This window comes from Acomys russatus, chromosome 5, assembly GCF_903995435.1.
Source record: "Acomys russatus chromosome 5, mAcoRus1.1, whole genome shotgun sequence".
NCBI lineage: Eukaryota > Metazoa > Chordata > Mammalia > Rodentia > Muridae > Acomys > Acomys russatus.
This window is the reverse complement of record NC_067141.1, coordinates 7,354,407-7,374,268: the sequence shown is the minus strand read 5'-3', so window position 1 is coordinate 7,374,268 and position 19,862 is coordinate 7,354,407. Positions and strand designations below refer to the sequence as shown.

General features: G+C 52.6%; 2 protein-coding genes across 2 annotated transcripts; both read right to left on the bottom strand.

Annotated features, from left to right (window-relative positions):
• Positions 1 to 904: 904 nt before the first annotated feature.
• Positions 905 to 9,892, bottom strand: Gdpd3 (glycerophosphodiester phosphodiesterase domain containing 3). The gene is made up of 10 exons (XM_051145255.1): positions 9,483 to 9,892; positions 9,154 to 9,196; positions 8,837 to 8,972; positions 8,712 to 8,757; positions 8,475 to 8,593; positions 8,309 to 8,398; positions 7,430 to 7,563; positions 4,981 to 5,040; positions 4,846 to 4,897; positions 905 to 1,074 (listed from the first exon to the last, which is right to left on the bottom strand). Exons 1-10 carry the CDS (start codon positions 9,856 to 9,858, stop codon positions 931 to 933), a joined length of 1,200 nt encoding a protein of 399 aa, XP_051001212.1. The 5' UTR covers positions 9,859 to 9,892; the 3' UTR covers positions 905 to 930.
• Positions 9,893 to 10,271: 379 nt separating this feature from the next.
• Mapk3 (mitogen-activated protein kinase 3) lies at positions 10,272 to 17,380 on the bottom strand. The gene is made up of 8 exons (XM_051145254.1): positions 17,211 to 17,380; positions 16,108 to 16,290; positions 13,873 to 14,062; positions 13,578 to 13,694; positions 13,258 to 13,372; positions 12,615 to 12,746; positions 12,188 to 12,452; positions 10,272 to 10,855 (listed from the first exon to the last, which is right to left on the bottom strand). The coding sequence occupies exons 1-7, from the start codon at positions 17,378 to 17,380 to the stop codon at positions 12,220 to 12,222; spliced, it is 1,140 nt and encodes a 379-aa protein (XP_051001211.1). The 3' UTR covers positions 10,272 to 10,855; positions 12,188 to 12,219.
• Positions 17,381 to 19,862: the final 2,482 nt, after the last annotated feature.

Below are 19,862 nucleotides of genomic sequence, written 5' to 3'. Positions count from 1 at the left end.
CTGGCATACATAGACTTGTGTTCACTGCAGAGTCCCAGTACCCAGCAGGCCTGAAAAGTACTGCATTGGGAAGACAGCATTAGGTACCAGTGTGAGAGATCAGAAAGTGGACAGTTGGTATGGAGGGGGAGCCTGTGAGCTCACCCATGCCTGCCTGCTGCAATTCAGTGGGGGAAGACCCACAGCAGCAACGTGAGGGAAAACATTGTCTCTTGTTGTATGCCTGGATCTCTTCATGGTTCCAGAAAACCACTCATCTCTGGGTCTCTAGAATCTGGGGCCAGGACATTCGGGTTAGCATGCTACACAGTGGAGGCCGAGCTGGCACAGGGTGTCCTCTGCTGGGTCTGGAATGTAGTGGAACAACTGGGCCAGCCTACTTGGGCCCCCAGGCCACTTTTTTTCCGGGGGGGGGGGGTCCCACTTTGTTTCCTTGGCCTGTAACTCACAGAAATCCACCTGTCTCAGCCTTGCAAGTGCTGAGATTATAGACGTCCATCACTAGGCCCACCTCACCCCACGCTTTCTTAATCTCCCCTAAGATGACATGTGCACTCACTTGCAGTATGTAATAAGCCCAGAGCTGCACTCATGGTTTGCAAGCACTCTACCACTGAGCTACATCCCCAGCCCCCCAAACGCCATCTTTATAGTCTTCAGGATTGACCCTCCAACACCTTGCTCCATGAACTATGTTACTGACAAGAAATTGTTTGTTTGTGTATTTATTTATTATGGTTTTTCAAGACAGGGCTTCTCTGTGTAGTCCTGGCTGTCCTGGACTTGCTTTGTAAACCAGGCTGGCCTCGAACTCACAGCAATCCACTTGCCTCTGCCTCCCGGGTGCTGGGATTAAAAGTGTGCACCACCACACCCAGCTTTTTTTTTTTTTTTTTTTTTTTTTTTTTTTTTAAAGAGACAGGTCAGAGCTCAGACTGAGGAGGGAGGGACTTTTAGTTCCTGTTTGTCCAGGTATTGTCTCAGGGCAGTGGGGAAATCGGTCATAACACCATCCACTCCCAAGCTGAAGGCCACTTCAAAGTCCGATTCTTCATTAAGGCACCAAAATAGCACCTGGACAGGGAAGAACGAACAAGTTAGTTTCCAAATATCCACCCAGAGCTCCCTTTAAGATCTAGGAGGTGGCAGCCCCCTCTTCTGCACAGACTTCCAACCATGGTGTGCTGGAGCAGAGGGTTATCTTTTTAGGAATGTTCAAATTGGTTACTAAACACAACTGTTATCAAAATGTAAACTGTATGATCTTTAGAGACAAGCGTTGCAGCGCATGTCTGTAGCCCTGCGCTTTGGGAGGCTGAGGCAAGAGGGTGGAAAAGTCTGAGGCTGTTTGGCCTACATAGAGTAGTGGCCAGCCAGGGTTATGTAGCAAGACCCTGCCTCAAAAATAAATACATAAATCAGTTCATCATATGAGCTTACAATCAAACAGTCTCAGCACTCAGGAGGCAAAGGCAGGTGGATATCTGTGAGTTCTAAGCCAGCCTAGTTCTATATGGTAAGTTTCAGGCCAGCCAAGGTTACACAGTGAAACTTTGTCTCAAAACAAACAATTCTATGAAATAAAAACAGAGGTGAAGTGGCAGTGAGGTGGTACATGCTTGTCTTTATAGCACGGAGAGGCAAGAGACGGGATGGAAAAGAATTCAAGGACATCCTCTGCTACATAGGGAGTTCAAGGGCTAGCCTGGGCTAAATGAAACCTGTCACAAACAAACCACCCAAAAGCTGGTAATGTTGCTCAATGGTTTAACCCTGGCCTGGTATGTGCAACGCCCTGGGTTTGCTCCCGAGCACTGCAAAACAAACCGAACAAAAACACAACCCAGGGTCAGTGAAATGACTCAACAGGTCAGGGCACCAGAGGACCTGAGATTGATTCCCAGGATCCACAAGAGGGAAGGAGAACGGATTCCTACAATGCACTCTGTGACCTCTGCACGCAGTGTTCCCAACACACACACACACACACACACACACACACACACACACACACACACACGAATAAATGTAATATTTATTATGTTAAGTACTACTCTAATGGTCTAATGGCCTTTTTCCTTCTCTGTGATGCTCTCATGTAACCAAGCTGGCCTCAGATTTGTTTGTTTTTGTTTTTCCCGAGACAGGGTTTCTCTGTGTAGCTTGGCTATCCTGGACTCACTCTGTAGACCAGGCTGGCCTCGAACTCACAGCGATCCGCCAGCCTCTGCCTCCCGAGTGCTGGGATTAAAGGCGTGCACCACCACTACCTAGCCTCAGACTATGTAGCTGATGATGACTTCAGACTTTTGTCCTTCTGTGTCTACTTCCCAAGTGCACAGGTTACAGGTGTATACCATTATACTTGTTTTTTGTTTGTTTTATTTTTTGTTTTCCTTTATTGCTGCTCTTTTTCCTATTTATTTATTTATTTGGTTTTGTTTTTTTGCTTTTTTTTTTTTTTTTTTTCAAGACAGGGTTTCTCTGTGTAGCCTTGGCTGTCCTGTACCCGCTTTGTAGACCAGGCTGGCCTCGAACTCACAGCGATTCACCTGCCTCTGCCTCCCAAGTGCTGGGATTATAGGCGTGCGCCACCATGCCCAGCTATTTATTGGTTTTTCAAGACAGGGTTTCTCTGTGTAGCCTTGGCTGACCTAGACTCACTTGTACACCAGGCTGGCCTGGAACTCATAGTGATTTACCTGCCTCTGCCTCCCAAGTGCTGGGATTAAAGGCGTGTGCCACCACCACGCGGCTAGTATCAAGCTCTTAAAGACACCCTCCATCTGTCCCACCAGCACATATCTCCATGTTATAGGGCAAGTGACTGTACCTCTGTGACTTTATCTGGCTCAGACCTCCTGTGGCCGACCGTCAGAAGCTTCCCTCCCTGAGTGCTGAAGGTCACGGCCCTGTCAGACATGAGGCCAGTGGGCCTAACTGACCTCCATTGCCCTTAGCCTGGGAACCCACTCACTTCTGAGCCTAGTCTGGCTCTGATTTTTCACATGTCGGGCTAACAGGCTTTGCTTCTTTCCCCCATGTTTGATAGAAAGCTCTCATCCCAGGTAAATTTCTGGAACCATCTTGGTAAGGTTTGCCAGTTGAATGACCCAGGTCTGGGGCTGGCGAGATGGCCCAGCAATTAAGAGCACTGGCTGCTCTTCCAGAAGACTGGAGTTCAAATCCCAGCACCCACATGGCAGCTCACAACTACCTGTCTGTAACTCCAAGGTCTGACACTCTCACATAAGACATCCATGCAGGCAAAAACCAATGCACATAAAGTAAACATAATAAATTATTAAATAAAATGTCCTAGGCCAGGCACAGAGCCATATGCCTTATAATCGTAGCAGAGGCAGGCAGATCTCTGTGAGTTTGAAGCCAGCCTGGTCTACAGAGTGAGTTCCAGAACAGCCAGCCAGGGTTGTTATGCAGAGAAACCCTGTCTCCAAACAAACAACTAAAAAAAAAAAAAAAAAAAAAAAAAAAAGTCCTAGGTCGAAAGCTAGGCACAGGGGTTTATACCTGCAATTCCACCATTAGTGAAGCGGGGGCAGGAGGACGCCATGAGTTTGAGGCCAGCCTAGTCTACATAAAAACCAGGGGCTGGAGAGATGGCTCAGTGGTTAAGAGCACTGGCTACTCTCCCCAAGGATGCTGCTTCAATTGTGAGCACCCACACGGTGGCTCACAGCATCTGTAACTACATTTCCAGGGTATCTGGCACCCTCTCCTAGCTTCATGTGGTACACAGACATACATCCGTGCAAAACACCCAGACACATAAAATAAGACAATGAACAAACTGAAACTGCCGGGCGGTGGTGATGCACACCTTTAATCCCAGCACTTGGGAGGCAGAGGCAGGCTGATCTCTGTGAGTTCGAGGCCAGCCTGGTCTACAGAGTGAGTTCCAGGACAGCCAAGGCTACACAAACCTTGTCTCAAAAAACCCTAGGGGGAAAAAAAAAAAAGAAAAGAAAAGAAAAAGAAAGAAACCAAACTGAACAAAACCATGGCATAGTAGCACATGCCCTTAATCTCAGTGCTCAAGAGACAGAGACAGATCTCTGTGAAGCCAGCCTAGTCCACATAGCAAGAGTTATATGATGAGGCCTTGCCTCAAACAAAACAAAGCAAAAACAACAAACAAACAAACCCAATAGCTAGGCAGTGGTGGCGAATGCCATTTGGGAGGCAGAGGCAGGTGGATCTCTGTGAGTTCTAGGCCAGCCTACTCTACAAAGCTAGTTCCAGGTCAGCCAAGGCTATACAAACAAAACAAAAACAAAAAAAAAAGGGGTGTGTGTGAAATGGCTCAGCAGTTAAGAGCACTTGCTGCTCTTCCAGAGGAGCCAAGTTTGATCCCAGTATCCACATGGCAGGTCAAAACTATCTGTAACTCTAGCTTTAAGAGATTTGAAACCGGGCTGGAGAGATAGATCAGTGGTTAAGAACGTTGCCTGGTCTTGCAAAGGTCCTGAGTTCAATTCCCAGTAACCACATGATGGCTCACAACCATCTATAATGAGATCTGGTGCCCTCTTCTGGCCTGCTAGTGTATGTGCAGGCAGAAAGCTGTATAATAAAAAAAAGAGAGAATTTCCATAGACCACAATCAAGGCAAAGCAACAGGGTGGCTGGGCCTGGCTTCCCAGCATGGTCCCAGCAGGCCACAAACATCATGAGCAGTGGCTAAAGGAGCTACAGGTACCATTCTCTGCACTGAGGTGAGCTCCTGCCCCAGTGATCAGCAACATAACACGGAGTGATGGAAACCCCACTCCCAGGTATCTCTCAGGAGGCAGCTTCCTGCCGGGGTGGTGGTTGAGTCCTCACCTGCACCCCTCGGGCCTGCAAGTATCGGATGAGACTCCTCCGCATGATGATCCTGGGGGTAAGGATGGTGATGGGTAGAGAGCAGCGGTGGGCCCCGGTGTGGACGCCCCCACCCAACAGCCTTGCCCACCTCACCATTTTAAAACCACAGCTGACAGTTTGTTCAGGCATCTGCAGGAAAACGGGAAGTAAGTCCTGTGGGGAGAAGGGGCGGGGTTAGCTCCTTGGTATCGTGTGTATATGTGTGTGTGTGTGTGTGTGTTATGTGTGTGTGTGGGGTGTGTGTGTGTTATGTGTGTGGGGTGTGTATGTATGTGTGTCTATGTGTGTGTCTGTGTGGGGTGTGTGTCTGTGGTATGTGTGTATGATTGATGTGTTGTGTGTGTGCGTGTGTGCGTGTGTGTGTGTGTGTGGTGGTAGTGGTAAGGACCCCTTGACCAATGTAACCCTGGCCTAGCCTGAAGAAACTCTGAAGGCACCTAGAGAGATACATCACCCTGTCGTCAGTGACAGCTGGCTGTGTCCTGGAATTCCCTTGGTTTAAGAGCTTGTCTTTCTTCCCACCTTAAGGGCAGGGCACTGAGTCTTAGACAGCGGCACATCAGTGATGGGCCTTGTTTTGTGTTATTGTTTTTTGAGACAGAGTTTCTCTCTGTAGCCCTGGCTGTCCTGGAACTCACTCTGTAGACCAGGCTGGCCTTGAACTCAGATTAAAGGCATGTACCACCAACTCCACCACCTAGCCAAGGATGGGTTTTTAAGAATAGCTGAGGTTGGTCTGGAATTTATAACCCTTTGGCCTTGGCCCTTCCTGAGTGCTGGGATTACAGATTGTGTCACTGTTACAATAAAAAGTATCTGTTCCACCTATGAAGCCAATAACTGACACAAAGCGAGTGAAACATAATTCAAAGCTGCAAGCACTACACAGCTTTGTAGCAAAGGTTTTACAATATGTGAAAACCTTTAACCCTGTTGCTGCACACACAAAGCTTTGTATGGGGCTGTGGGCTGCCTAGCTCTCCTGAGACTCACATCACTGTGGGGACAGTCCTGGAGACTTGTTAGAAAGGCAGAGGAGGGGGCAGACTCAAGCTGAGGAAGTATGGGCCTCCTGTACTTCTTGCAGTTACTTTGTTTGCAGGGCTACTGTGGGGTGGCCTAACACCTTCTGAGCATGAGGAAGCCAGACAGTTAGTCCAGAGGGCCTAACTTGGCACCTCAGGCTTCTTCACTAGACTGGTGTACCCAACTTATGATGTCATACTCCGAATGCCCTGACCAGAGAAGTCTTCCATCAGTGCTTTCAATGCATTTCTTCTAAAACTGCATATCAATATACCTTAGCCTACAAGCGTGTGTGTGTGTGTGTGTGTGTGTGTGTGTGTGTGTGTGTGTGTGTGAGACAAACCCCTTAGTGTTCATGACTTCCAGGCAAGAGCTACCGTAGTGCAGGCCCATGATCTCAGCACTGGGAAAGCTGAAACAGCAAGTTGAGAGTTTGAAGCCAACCTGGGCTACACGGTAAGGCCTTATCTCAAACAACGCCATCAGGCCCTCTCGATGGCTTACAGCCGTGGGTCTCGATGCTGTGACCCTTTAATACAGTTCCTCACATTGTGTGGTGACCCCTAACTATAAAATTGTTGTCATTGCTTCTTCACAGCTGTAATTTTGCTACTGTTCTTTGTAATGTAAACATCTGTGTTTTCTGATAGTCTTAGACAACCCCTGTGAAAGGGTTGTTCAAGCCCTACAGGGGTCTTGACCCACAGGTTGAGAACCATTGGCTAAAGGTCCTTGCCATGAAGGCTAGCAACCTGAGTCCAACCCCTGAACTTACATAAAGGCAGAAAAAACAATGTTGTCTCTGACCTCAGTGTACATGCCATAGTGCACGAGCGTGCCCACACACACACCTACCTGTATCAAAACAAAACAGCATGTGGCTCAGCTGATAAGAGTGTCCTCAGCATACACAAAGCCCTGAGTCCAGTCTCTGGCCCTGAATCAAACCAGCTGTTGGTGGTACATGCCCATAATTGCAGCACCAGCAAGGTGGAGTCAGGAGGATTAAAAACTCAATGTCTTTCTCAGTTACTTAGTCCAGGTCAGCTTAAGATACATGAAATTCTGTCTCTGTACAACAAAACCAAAACCAAAAAGGAGTCACTATCGTCTTTAAAGGGCCTTGGGGTTGGAGGGATGGCTCAGTGGCTAAGAACTTGCTGTTCCTTCAGAGGACCTGAATTTAGTTCTAAGTATTCACGTCGGGTGTTCACAACCACCTGTAACTTCAGTTCCTGGGACTCTAACGCCCTCTTCTGGCCTCTATAGGTAACTGCACACATGTGGTGGATGGACAGACAGACAGACAGACAGACAGACAGACAGACAGACAGACACACACACACACACACACACACACACACACACACACACACACACAGTAAAAATAAAATATTTAAAGGACCTTGGGGACTCTGAGTAAATTAGGGAACTGGGCCTCCTGGGATGTCTCCACACAGGAGACCTGAGCCTGGCCAGAGCAGGGTGGTTTTAAGCGCCATCTCACCACTGGTACCTGTTGATGATGGTGGGCAGGGGTGAGAAGAAAAACTTCTCCGGGATGGAGACAAAAGGCAGCAACCCCAGGTAGTAGAGCACCAGTATCCAGAATGACCGCCAGATCGTGAAGGACGTGGGCATCTCAGGGTTCTGGGTGGCAAGGAGGGAAGTGGGAGACAGACCCGTTTGTCTGCCCCCGAGACAGCAGAGACAGGGGACGGGCTGAAGGGATCAGGGCTGGACATCAGAGCCACACCTTGAACAGTTTAATGGTTAATTCTGTCAACTTGGTTGGATTAAGAAGCAGCACCCAGGAGCTTGGTGAAACACACCTGTGGGCGTGCCTGAGGATGTCCCCACAGCATTAGCTATGGGAGGAAGGCCACCCTGAATGTGGGAGCGCCATCTCGGTAGGCTGGGAGTCTGGATGCAGCCGAAGGGCAAGAAGGAAGCAGCAGCCTGGCACCTGCTTCCAAGCACAGCACCTTCTTCCAACCTCTGACACCCCAACAGTGGGGAAGAAGGAAGAAGGTGGCCCAGGCGATGACTGTTCCTAAGCTGTTGTTAATGAGGGACTCGGCTTCCCATGCCCTCTCGACCTACAGCTGTGGGGCCAACGTGATATGAGCTAACATCTCTGAAACCGTCAACCGTGAGTCATGGCCTGCGGTTCTGTCATAGTAACAAACAAGCGACCAACACAGCCAGTATGGGAGGTTTCCTAGTGCTAGACTCACAGTGCACCCAGTCACACAGACCTACTTGTCCAAATCCTGGTCTTGGGGATGGTACTCAAGGCTACTTCCTGGGCCCCTTCTGGGCTCCCTTAAGCATAGGCTCCTTGGGCAGGGGTGGCTCCCAGCCCCATAGCAGAGAGGTGGGGGGGGGCACTCACAGCAGCCTTGCACCTCTTCATGATTGAGCTCTTCTCTGAAACCCAGATAGTAATTTCTGTTCGGTTGTAGCGCTTAGCCAGACTGGATACCTAGGACGGAGATATGGGGAGTAAGGGCAGCCAGGCCTCTCTCGGCCTGTCCTTACCTGCCAGGCTACAGTTCTACCTTATGAATGAGCTCTTCGTTTTTTTCTTTGATCTCCACGCACACAGGAATCCTTGGAAATTTCTGGAATACATCCTCCAAGCTAATCATGTGCCTGTCAGACCCGTGAGCAAAATGGCCTGGGTGTGGGGGGAGGGTCACAGAACCTGGGGTCAGAGTAGGATAAATAGACCGGGGGCAGGGGGGTTTATATGAGAAGGTGGCTGGGCAGTGCAAGGCTGCCTCCGCACGTCCTACCTGGTGAAAAGTAAATCTCCAGTTCTTGCTTGTAGAGGGGCAGTTCCTGTGGACAGTAGACAACTGTCATCAGGACGCATGTGAACGAGGATGCAACGCTCACCATGAGGCGCTGCACAGCTCACCTCAAAGTCCAGGGTGTCTATATCCTTATTTAGGCCTGACTGGCGTGACAGGTTCCTGTCGTGTGACACTACCACCACGCCATCTCGTGTGAGCTGGCAGTCAAATTCCAAGAGATCTGCTCGCTGGGCTATGGAGCTATGGCAGCAAAGGTCAGTGGCAGGGAACAAGACAAGGGAGGAATTAGGGCATGCAGTGGAGACATTTGGGACACGTGACCCCACCTGTACAAGTTCAGGAAGTGAATGAACAGCACCCCTGGTCGCCCTGCACAGCACCAGCCACCTTACGTGTCACGTGCTGAGGCAGTTGGACTTACTTCCTTACAGCCTCCATGGTGTTCTCCAGTCTCTCTCCAGACCCTGGATTAAAGTAGGTTGGTGGGTCCCAAGGACCTGGCCTGCTTGCCTACCTCCCCGATGGCCTCCCCACTTGTTTTAGGCTTCCTCTCTTCCAACCGGCTAAGTGGCCTCTCCTTCCCTATCCCGTGCCCTCCAGCGCCTGCCCCTGCCCCAACTCTCCTTACCTTTGTCTTTATGCAATATTCAGGCACCTTCACTATGTGCTGCCCACCATGACACCTGTCTTGCTAGGCTCACTCCACCCAAAATGGCCTCCAATCTTTCCCATCTCCCTGAGTCAGCTCACCTCCTCGGTGAGCAGCCAGGCGGATGGGGAAGGCTGGAGCCCTGGGTGTGTGTAGCAGATGGGGTCGGCGCAGGAAGATCGTGGATAGCACCACATAGCTGCCCAGGGCGGGGAGAACCAAGTACAGGAGGGCAATCATAGCCTCACTCTCGCAGCAGGCTTCTGCCGAAAAGCACAGCCTCCCCAGTCCCAAAGGGCTCTGCTGCCTGGGGCTTGAGTCTGCCGGATGAGTAGGTGTGGGCCGGCTCCACACTGGGCAGTGCCACGCCCCTGGACCTGCTGAGCCTGCTGGGTGCTGCTGGAACACGGCCAGCCAGTAGTATGGCCCAGAGCAGGGGCAGGCACAGGAACTGATGCAGGCAACCCTGGCCTTCATGTCACAGATCTTTCACAGATACCAGCACCAGCTTCTGTCCTTGATTATGTGTGTGTGGGAGGATTAAGCACCGCCCCCTTTTACGCTTCCCTCTTTCCCATGGGTACTTGTGGCCAGAATCTCTGTAAGTTACTACCTTTGCCACTTCCCAGGAATCTGGGGCTGTGTACAGCACTCCTAAGTCACCCCCAGATTACCCCAAACAGGAAGCTCTTAGGGAAGACAGTGACTGAAGGGAAACTGACCCCTTCCAAGGAGACTGGCACTCCTGAGAGCCCATCCTCGTCCCTGGCCAGCTGGAACCAAAGAAAGACCACCTGTGTAAAGCCACAGAAGGAAGCAGACGTCCGTCACGGGAGCGGCATGCTAGGGGCACGTCAGCACACACAGACAGAGGCAGGGCCATTGTATACACATCTCTATATTTATATATTAGATACAGGCACGGGAGGTGTGGAGGGGCACCGGCTCTCCACGGGCCCCACCTCCACTTTGAATCACCCACACACAGAAGCAGCAAGGGAGTTACACGTGGCAGCTTTGAGAGGGGAGAAGGGTTTGGCCTGGGCCTGGCTCCTCAGGAAACTAGCCCTTGAGACTTAGGAATGTTCCTTCGGGAAAATGGGGTGGGGTGCCAACAAGAAGAGTTGGGCAGAGCTTAGCCTGAGTCCTAATCAGTGTCCTCCACCCCTCCGTAGCAGAGGTCCTACGGCAGTCAAGGCCCTGCCATTCCGGGCCGGTCAACCAGAACTGGGCTAGCGGGAGTAGATGAAGGCAGAGCAGCAGAGATCAGCTCTGGGGCCATCTCACCACTCAGGCCCCAGGGAGATGGGGCAGGGGATTGCAGTGGGAGAAGCCTGCCCGAGGCAGGGGACTCCAGGAAAGTGAGAGAAGGGGGCCAAGCCCATCCTTGGTCCAGCCTGGGCTGCCGGGGTCTGGGTTGAGCAAAGTTTCATTTTCTGACAATCTGCAGAGAAGGAGCGGGTAGGAGCAGGACCTGAAGGAAGAAATAGACAGAAAAGAACCATCAGCCGGGAGATGACCCCACAGAGCCATGACAGCTGGAGAGACGACCCCACAGAGCCATGACAGCCGGAGAGACGGCCCCACAGAGCCATGACAGCCAGAGAGACGGCCCCACAGAGCCATGACAGCCAGAGAGACGGCCCCACAGAGCCATGACAGCCAGAGAGACGGCCCCACAGAGCCATGACAGCCAGAGAGATGGCCCCACAGAACCATGGCAGCCAGAGAGACGGCCCCACAGAGCCATGACAGCCAGAGAGACAGCCCCACAGAGCCATGACAGCCAGAGAGATGGCCCCACAGAGCCATGACAGCCAGAGAGACGGCCCCACAGAGCCATGACAGCCAGAGAGACAGCCCCACAGAGCCATGACAGCCAGAGAGATGGCCCCACAGAGCCATGGCAGCCAGAGAGACGGCCCCACAGAGCCATGACAGCCGGAGAGATGGCCCCACAGAGCCATGACAGCCGGAGAGACGACCCCACAGAGCCATGACAGCCAGAGAGACGACCCCACAGAGCCATGACAGCCAGAGAGACGGCCCCACAGAGCCATGACAGCCGGAGAGACGGCCCCACAGAGCCATGACAGCTGGAGAGACGACCCCACAGAGCCATGACAGCCAGAGAGATGGCCCCACAGAGCCATGACAGCCAGAGAGACGACCCCACAGAGCCATGACAGCCAGAGAGACAGCCTCACAGAGCCATGACAGCCGGAGAGACGACCCCACAGAGCCATGACAGCCAGAGAGACGGCCCCACAGAGCCATGACAGCCAGAGAGACGACCCCACAGAGCCATGACAGCCAGAGAGACAGCCCCACAGAACCATGACAGCCAGAGAGACGACCCCACAGAGCCATGACAGCCAGAGAGACGGCCCCACAGAACCATGGCAGCCAGTGAGGTGGCCCCACAGAGCCATGACAGCCAGGTGGGAAGATCCCACAGAGCGCGCCGACCCCAGTGCCTTTGGTCTGCCGGGTTCTGTGGGTCTTGGCATCCTTATCTGGAGCCAGTACCAGCAGCCATCACCAACCAGTCACCTACTGTGATTATGGGCTCCTCTCAAAGCCACCATGGTATATTCTGCCCCCAAGTCTGGGGTGGCTCCTCATAAGCGGTTGGATCCCTCACCTCTGTGGGTCTCCAGTGAATGAGACTGGAGGATGGGATGGCCACAAATGAGCAGCAGGCCCTCGCCCTTTTGTCATTCCTACACATGTGGATGAGGAGGCACCCAGGCCGGGCAGCCTATGCTCAGGGTGTGGCTGTCCAGGGGCACTGTGAGCCACTCACCAGGCCCCGGGCAACAGGGATGTCTGTTCTTGTTAGGGGGCCTCTTGTGCCCCTGGCTGGAAGCGGGCTGTCTCTTGGAAAATGAGCTCCTTCAGCCGCTCCTTGGGGAGGTCATCCAGCTCCATGTCGAAGGTGAAGGGCTCCTCGGCCACCGGCTCGTCTGTTGGGTCATAGTACTGCTCCAGGTAGGGGTGAGCCAGGGCTTCCTCTACAGTGATGCGCTTGTTGGGGTTGAAGGTTAACATCCGGTCCAGCAGGTCAAGTGCTAAGGAAAGGCATGGGGAGCAGTGAAGGGGAAGGCTGATGGAGTTCCACGGGCATCCTTTGTCCAGTGCCCAGGGGCCTATCTTCTGAGGCAGGCACTAGGGTCATACATCTTTCACTGACACTGGGTTTTAGCCTACCCGAGGTTCTTTGTCTCACTCACCTTTGGAGTCTGATTTGGGGAAAAGCTTGGCCCAAGCCACCTTGGTTTTAGAGGGCAGAGACTGTAGGTAGTTCCGAGCCTTTATGTTGATGATACAGTTAAGGTCCTCCTGGGATGGGGAGCCCAGGATACCTGTGGATAGAACCAGTTGTTTTAGTGAAAAGTCAACTCCTCTTCTGGGAACAGGTCAGGAAGCAAGAACGGGAGCCACCTGCAACCTCCTCATCTACCCACTGGGGTAGTGACAGAAGACCAAAGAGCCGCGAGGCAGGGAGCCCTGGGCTCTGATCCTGCCTTCAGCCTTCCTTAGGCGTCCGGCTTAGCTTTGCTTTTTCCTAGTTTTTTGGTTTGGTTCTTGTTTTTTTTCGAGACAGAGTTTCTCTGTGTTTAGCTTTAGCTATCCTGGACTCACTTAGGAGACCAGGCTGGACTCGAACTCACAGTGATCCACCTGCCTCTGCCTCCCGAGTGCTGGGACTAAAGGTGTGCGCCACCACACCCAGTCTGTTTTTCCTGGCTTTTAAACAGGAAGAGTACTTTACAGAAATACCGTCAGATGCCGGGGAGGCTCCACATGTGGCACCCAATTCTTACCCTCCAGAAATGTCACCTCCCATCCTTTCGGCCAGCCAGGCCCTCTCACCTAGAATATGGTTGAGCTGGTCCAGGTAGTGCTTGCCGGGGAAGATGGGTCGGTTAGAGAGCATCTCAGCCAGAATGCAGCCCACAGACCAGATGTCAATGGATTTGGTGTAGCCCTGGGGAGGAGAGTGTGCTGAGCTCCGTGGCCAGCCTATCAGGGCCATTCCTGGTATTTGAGCGAAGCACTGTACCAACTTAAATTTAATACAGCAAAGGGGAGAGGACAGAGCCTAGGAAAACTCTAATCTCTACACCTTGGGCTTGTGCCAAGGCCCATAGACAGCTCTAGAGCTTCCTTGCCGAGGCAGGCAGCTCTCCTACCTTGGAGTTGAGCATGATCTCTGGAGCTCGGTACCAGCGTGTGGCCACATACTCTGTCAGAAAGCCAGTGTGGTCATGCTCAGGGTCAGCAATCCGGGCCAGGCCAAAATCACAGATCTGGAATTAGACCCAGGCCATTGAAGTAGGTGCCTAAGGCCTCCACAGCCCAGGAAGTACCCCTGCCCTGCCTATGCTGTTCTTGCTTGCCATGCTGCAGGGCTGCTGCCGCCGCTGCTGCTGGTCACCCCGAAGCCCCCGGGCCCAGGCAGGCAGAGGCAGGCACTCAACCGCTGACCTTAAGGTCGCAGGTGGTGTTGATGAGCAGATTGGAGGGCTTCAGGTCCCGGTGCAGCACATTGGCTGAGTGGATGTACTTGAGGCCCCGGAGGATCTGGTAGAGGAAGTAGCAGATGTGGTCATTGCTCAGCTGCTGGCTCTTGAGCAGCTTGTACAGATCTGTCTCCATGAGGTCCTGAACAATGTAACTGAGACGACTCCAGAGACGCCCCCCAGGTTGGGGGAGTAGGAGATGTTGTTAAGGAAAACAGGCTCTGGACCCCTTGGCCTCACGAGCTCCACAAAGCCTGGAGCTGACGGTGCACAAGGCACATCTGTTCTGGGCCCTCGGTGTCCCTGCCGGGCAAATGAGGGCACTGGTAAGTTGTAGTGGGAGCCCTTCAGCAGAGCAACTCTACTCCGACAGCTCCAGGTCCGTGTTCTTAACCTGGCCACGCCTCCGGCTCCTGAGCTGAGGTGCAGGGAGAGGACCTGTTGCTCGGAGGGTGGCTGTGAGGATAAGGTGCCCACTGAGTGCTCAGCACACAGCAGTGCTGCTGTTACTCCATGGGCCGCCATGCGGCCACTGAGCCGGTTAGAGGAGACAGTGCTTGAACGCCATCTGGCACACAGTAACTGTTTGCTTAAAAATAAACGCCTGCCTTATGGGAACGGTTTGTGCCAGAAAAGCGAGGCGAGGCGACACTCCCCAACAGCACGCTCCTACAGGGTGCAGAAGGTGGGGAACTAGAAGTCCTTTTATACTCGAAGATAAAACAAAGATTAAACATAAACAAACGTCATCTGGCTTGTCTTTCAAAGAGGAGTCAGGAGCTGGGCGGGGCACTTCACTAATGTAATCTCAGCACTTGAGAGGCAGGGGCAAGAGGATTACCTGGAAGTTCAAGGCTAGCCTGGTCTACAAAGCTAGCCTGAGGCCAACCAGGGATACATAGTGACACTTTCTCAAAAACATTAGAGTCTGAACTGTCTTCTAGAGAGGACCTGTGAGCTGGGCCTGGTGGCACTCAGGAGGCAATGGTAGCTAAATCTCTTGTGAGCTCGGGGCTAGCCTGGTTTATGTCGTGAGACCCTTTTTCAAAAAGAGAATAAGCACACGCAGACATACACACATGGTCCAAGCCTGCTGCTTTATGAATGTGGAAGTCTAGAGATGCAGTGACCTGCTTGGGGTCACACAGCAAACCAGCAGGAGGGATTCCATGTGGTCCGGGTTGCATGTGCTGCAGAACAAATCCTGGGATTGGGAGGGGTAAGTAGGGAAGAGGCCATGGGTGCTATGGACTGCTAACAATGGAGCCAAGCAGGAAGTAGATGTGGCCAATCAGCTAGCTATTTGAACTAGGTGAGCAGTGTCAAGGCTGGCCTGCCTTCCCTGGGCAAGGTACAAGTCCACAGGTAATTAGGGTGGGGCTGTCAGGAAAAGTAGGAAGGCTCCAAGAAAGCCAGCCGGGGGAGAAGAGGAGGCAGCTGCATGTAGGCTTTCTTATAGCGGCGGATTCTCTGGACCCCTCGTCCTTCCTTGAGCCCCTGGCTAGGCCAGGAGTGCAGAGGCTTGGCTCCGCCCTGTGACTCCAGGGTTCCCAGGTGCCCCTCCCTTAACAATACAAGGTCGTTTGAAAGCCTCCAAACCCCACCGCCACCTTGAAGAAAGTGCTGCCCATCCCCCAGCAGTGCTGCAGAACGTCAAGAGGGGGGCGGCCTCAGTTTCCTCATCTCTGAAATGGAAGTGGTAGAGCCCATCTCACAGGGAAGTTAGCACACAATTAGAACCACCAAGGCCCGAGGCGTGCCCAATACCAGTTTTCTTCCCTGCTTTCAGTCCAGTGTGAGGTCTCCAAAAAAAAAAAAAAAAAAAAAAAAAAAAAAAAAAGAACCCTGAGTCTGTTAAGCAAGAATGGGATGTGGGAAGAGACTGGGTCATGCCACAGAACTGCAGATGACAGAAGACAAAGCTCCCATAGAGAGCGCCGTCTTCCCCCCTCCCTGCACCCCCCCCTCCCTCCACACACCACACTGGGACACAGAGCAGAAAAGGATGTGTTCAATGCCACTCCACTTGGCCGCAACAGACCAGGACCTATCTAAGGCCTGCAGGGGCTATTATACTGTGGGCTCTCTGCTAAAAAGTTAATTCTTCTGGCTTTTTTAGAGGGTGGTACAAAAGATGAAAACAGAGAGCAAACCCAAGTCCCCTAGCCTAGTTCTGGGGCTGTGGCTAAGGCAAGGATACACATCCCTCATGGCTTCCAGGGTGGGCGCTCGCAGGATGTCTCGGATGCCTATGACATTCTCATGGCGGAAGCGCAGCAAGATCTGGATTTCCCTCAGTGTGCGCTGGCAGTAGGTTTGATGCTCGAAGGGGCTGATCTTCTTGATGGCCACTCTGGTCTTGCGCACGTGGTCGTAAGCTGAGCTGAGAGGACCAGAGAGATGTGGACTTACAAAGGGGGGAATCCAGGCCTGGTGGCCCCACCCAGGCCTTGGCAGGGACAGGAGTGAGCAGGAGAGGGCTCTGGCCAAGTCGTAAACAATGCTGGCTCCTTCCTGCTGTGAAGGCCTGGAATCTCCAGGGGGAAAGCTGGGGACCAGCCAGGCAGCCTTTTAGTGACTTCACAAACAGAGGAAGAGAGTGGCCACTCACTGACTTCCTTTCTCCCGGACCCTCTTCCATTCTAGTTGCCTTCTCCCTCCCTCCCTCCCCTTTTCCAAGCTGGGCTCTCAATCCTAGACAGGTCCAGGGGACCGGAGTAGAGTGGGGGATGTAAATGAAGCCCAGAAGATTCCGTAATGGGACAGGAGGAAAGAGATAAGGAGGGGTAGGTCTCCCTCTGAGGTACCTGGGTCGCAGAGCTCTTCCCACAGGAACAAAGGCCCGGAGCATACAGTGGGGCATCGAGAACTCACAAACACGTATCCCACAAAACAAGGCCGACTCTTGGGTCTCATTCTACTGGCTCCCAGCCTTGCCACGGGCAGGGGTGCAAAGGTTTGCCCCACCCCGAGCTCTCCTCTTCGCTCCTTAACTCTCTGACACAGCCTCACCAGGGGGAATCAAGGCTCCCACTGCCTGCTTAAGGGTCTTTCACTGCCCCCTCACCAAGAACACTATTCCTCTTAGCTCCACCCTGCGTCCCTAGGGTCCCCCTGATGCCCCTCCCTGAACAGTACAAGGTGGCCTCAAAGCTTCCAAGCCCCCTCCCCGGAGAAAGTAGCGCCTGGTCCCCCAGAAGTCACTGCACGATCCCTCTCTGCGACACGCTCTAGGCCCCCACGTCCCGGGCACGCACCTGCTGTCCCGACTCTGAAGCCCCCCTCCCCAAGACACCCCCTCACCTGACCATGCCGTACGCGCCCTCGCCGATGTACTGCAGCTGCGTGTAGCGTGGGCCCACGTCGAATGGCTGCCCTTTCACCACCTCCACCTCCCCCGGGACCCCCGGGCCGACCCCAGCGGCTCCCCGGGGCTCCCCGCCCCCGCCCCCCGGAGCCGCCGCCGCCGCCATCTCCACTCCTCCCGCCTCCCCCCGCGGCCCCGCCCCTCCCGCCCGCCCTGTCACCCGCGGGGCCGCGCGCCAGGCTCCGCCCCCGCCCCCGCGCGCCCCGCCCCCGCGCCTGCCCGGCGAGCCTGCGCGGGCCCGCGGCGTCACGTGGTCTCCGGGCGCGCGCCCGGCTTTCCCGCCTAGCTACACTGTACCTTCCCTGCCTTGGGCGCTGAGGTGACCTTCTGGGAGGGTTCTGCAGCGCAAGAGGCCAGTGGCTCTTTAGGGATGCTAAGGGAACCCACCCATGTTTCACAATTAACCTTTAGAGACCTGCCTCTTACCTTTTAAATTTTGTTGAAACAGTAATAATTCAGGCCAGCCCAAAGTGGCTATGTGGTGGACGTTGTCCTTGAACACATCCTCTTGCCTTTAGGCCTGAGTCATCATGCAGGTTGAACCCAGGAACTCAAGATGTTAGGCAAGCACATCTCCATCCTTTCTTCTCTTCTCTCAGATAGATGGATGGATAGATAGATAGATAGATAGATAGATCCGACTGTCCTGAAAATCACTACGTAGACAGGTTGGTCTCCATGTATGACAGAACACATGGAGATCTCCTGAATGCTGGGATTAAATATGTGCACCACCATGCCCAGCTTCCATAATTTCTTTCTTTTCTTCTCCTTTTCCTTCTTCTTCTTGTTGTTTTTGAAGACAGGGTTTCTCTGTGTAGCCTTGGCTGTCCTAGAACTCTCCTTGTAGACCAGGCTAGCCTCGAACTCACAGCAATCCACCTGCCTCTGCCTCCCGAGTGCTGGGATTAAAGGCATGTGCCACCACGCCTGGCTCTGCTTTCTTTCTTTCTTTCTTTTTTAAGATTTGTTTATTTATTATGTATACAGTGCACATCAGATCGCATTATAGATGGTTGTGAGCCACCATGTGGGTGCTGGGAATTGAACTCAGGACCTGGGGAAGAGCAGCCAGTGCTCTTAACCTCCGAGCCATCTCTCCTGCCCTCTGCTTTATTTCTTAATCAGTTATTTTACCACATTACATATTTGGTGTGTTGGGGCATGAGTATTGTCACAGAGCCTGCATGGAAGTCAGGAGCCATTGGATTCCTTCTGCCATGTGGGCCCCAGCCTCCAACTCAGGTGGTCAGACTTAGTGTGAAACGCTCACAGACGGTGGGCCACCCAGTGATGTTGGGGAGCATATCTTCATGTGTGTGTGTGTACATACATATGCATATGTATACTTATATGTGTATGTATGTATTTTTAAGATTTATTTTATGTACATGAGTCCTCGATTTGCATGTACACCTGCCTGCCAGAAGAGGGCACCAGATCTCATTATAGATGGTTACGAGCCACCATGTGGTTGCTGGGAATTGAACTCAGGACCTCTGGAAGAGCAGACCGTGCTCTTAACCGCTGAGCCATCTCTCCAGCCCATCTTCTTGTGTTTTATAATGAGGAAAACTCCTTGAAAGGTAGTAGGTGGCAGTACTAGAAAGCTGGGCACTCAGTCCGGACTCTAGTGTGAAGAGGCAGACCAGCAGGAGCTTTCAGGTGTGTTATAAGGGTCCAATGTCGTACATGCTCTGTGCTTTATTGCCCAGAGGACAGGCAAACCCAGTCCACCGCACATGGGAAGCAGGGAAAGGGTGGAGGTTGTGAACAAGGTGACTAAACCAGTTAAAGTACACGATCAGCCTTTCTGTCTCTGTCTCTCTGTCTCTATCTCTGTCTCTGTCTCTGTCTCTCTCTCACTCTCTCTCTCTCTCTCTCTCTCACACACACACACACACACACACACACACACACACCAAAGACGGTTGGGCAGGTAATGATGCTCGCCAAGCAAGGCCGAAGATCTGAGTTGGATTTCTCGAACCACAGTAGGAGGAGAAAAGCAACTCCTAGGTTACCCTCTACCCAACACAGGCATGCTATGGCATGTGTGTTGTGTGTTCGCATGAGTGCAGGTGTCAGAGAGGGCCGAGTCAGAGCCCTCTGGGGCTGGACTTACAGGCAGTTGTGAGCTGCCTGATGTGGGTGCTGGGAAACCAAACTTGAATCATCTGGAGGAACCGCAGGTGTTCTTCAGTGCTAACCCATCTCTCCAGCACTAAAAATGTAAATTTTAAGTTAGGATTTGAGAATCTGGAGAGATGGCTCAGAGGTTAAGAGCACTGACTGCTTCTACAGAGCATCCGGGTTCAGTTCCCAGCCACAACGTGGCAGCTCACAACCATCTAGTTCCACGGGACCCAGCACCTTCTTCTGAACTTTTTAGGGCTTCTACATGCACACAATGCTCCTACATAGGCACACCCATACACATTAGATATTCATTTAATAAAACTGATTTGACAAAACCAGCCAGAATCCTGTCTTCACTTGGAAGGCCCGGGTAGGATGACTGTTGGTTTGAGGCTAGCCTGGACTATATAGCGAGACCTGTCTCTAAAGGCTTGTTTATTTATTTTATG

What these genes read in the sequence shown, in the direction of transcription:
- Gdpd3 (XM_051145255.1), bottom strand. Translation starts at nt 9,858, where the DNA reads ATGAAGGCCAGGGTTGCCTGCATCAGTTCCTGTGCCTGCCCCTGCTCT. An exon ending in ACCATGGAGGCTGTAAGGAA is followed by an intron (nt 8,973 to 9,153) that starts GTAAGTCCAACT and finishes TTGCTGCCATAG; the next exon opens with CTCCATAGCCCAGCGAGCAG. An exon ending in ACGAAGAGCTCATTCATAAG is followed by an intron (nt 8,399 to 8,474) that starts GTAGAACTGTAG and finishes TCTCCGTCCTAG; the next exon opens with GTATCCAGTCTGGCTAAGCG.
- Mapk3 (XM_051145254.1), bottom strand. Translation starts at nt 17,380, where the DNA reads ATGGCGGCGGCGGCGGCTCCGGGGGGCGGGGGCGGGGAGCCCCGGGGA. An exon ending in ACACCACCTGCGACCTTAAG is followed by an intron (nt 13,695 to 13,872) that starts GTCAGCGGTTGA and finishes GTCTAATTCCAG; the next exon opens with ATCTGTGATTTTGGCCTGGC. An exon ending in AGATCATGCTCAACTCCAAG is followed by an intron (nt 13,373 to 13,577) that starts GTAGGAGAGCTG and finishes TCTCCTCCCCAG; the next exon opens with GGCTACACCAAATCCATTGA.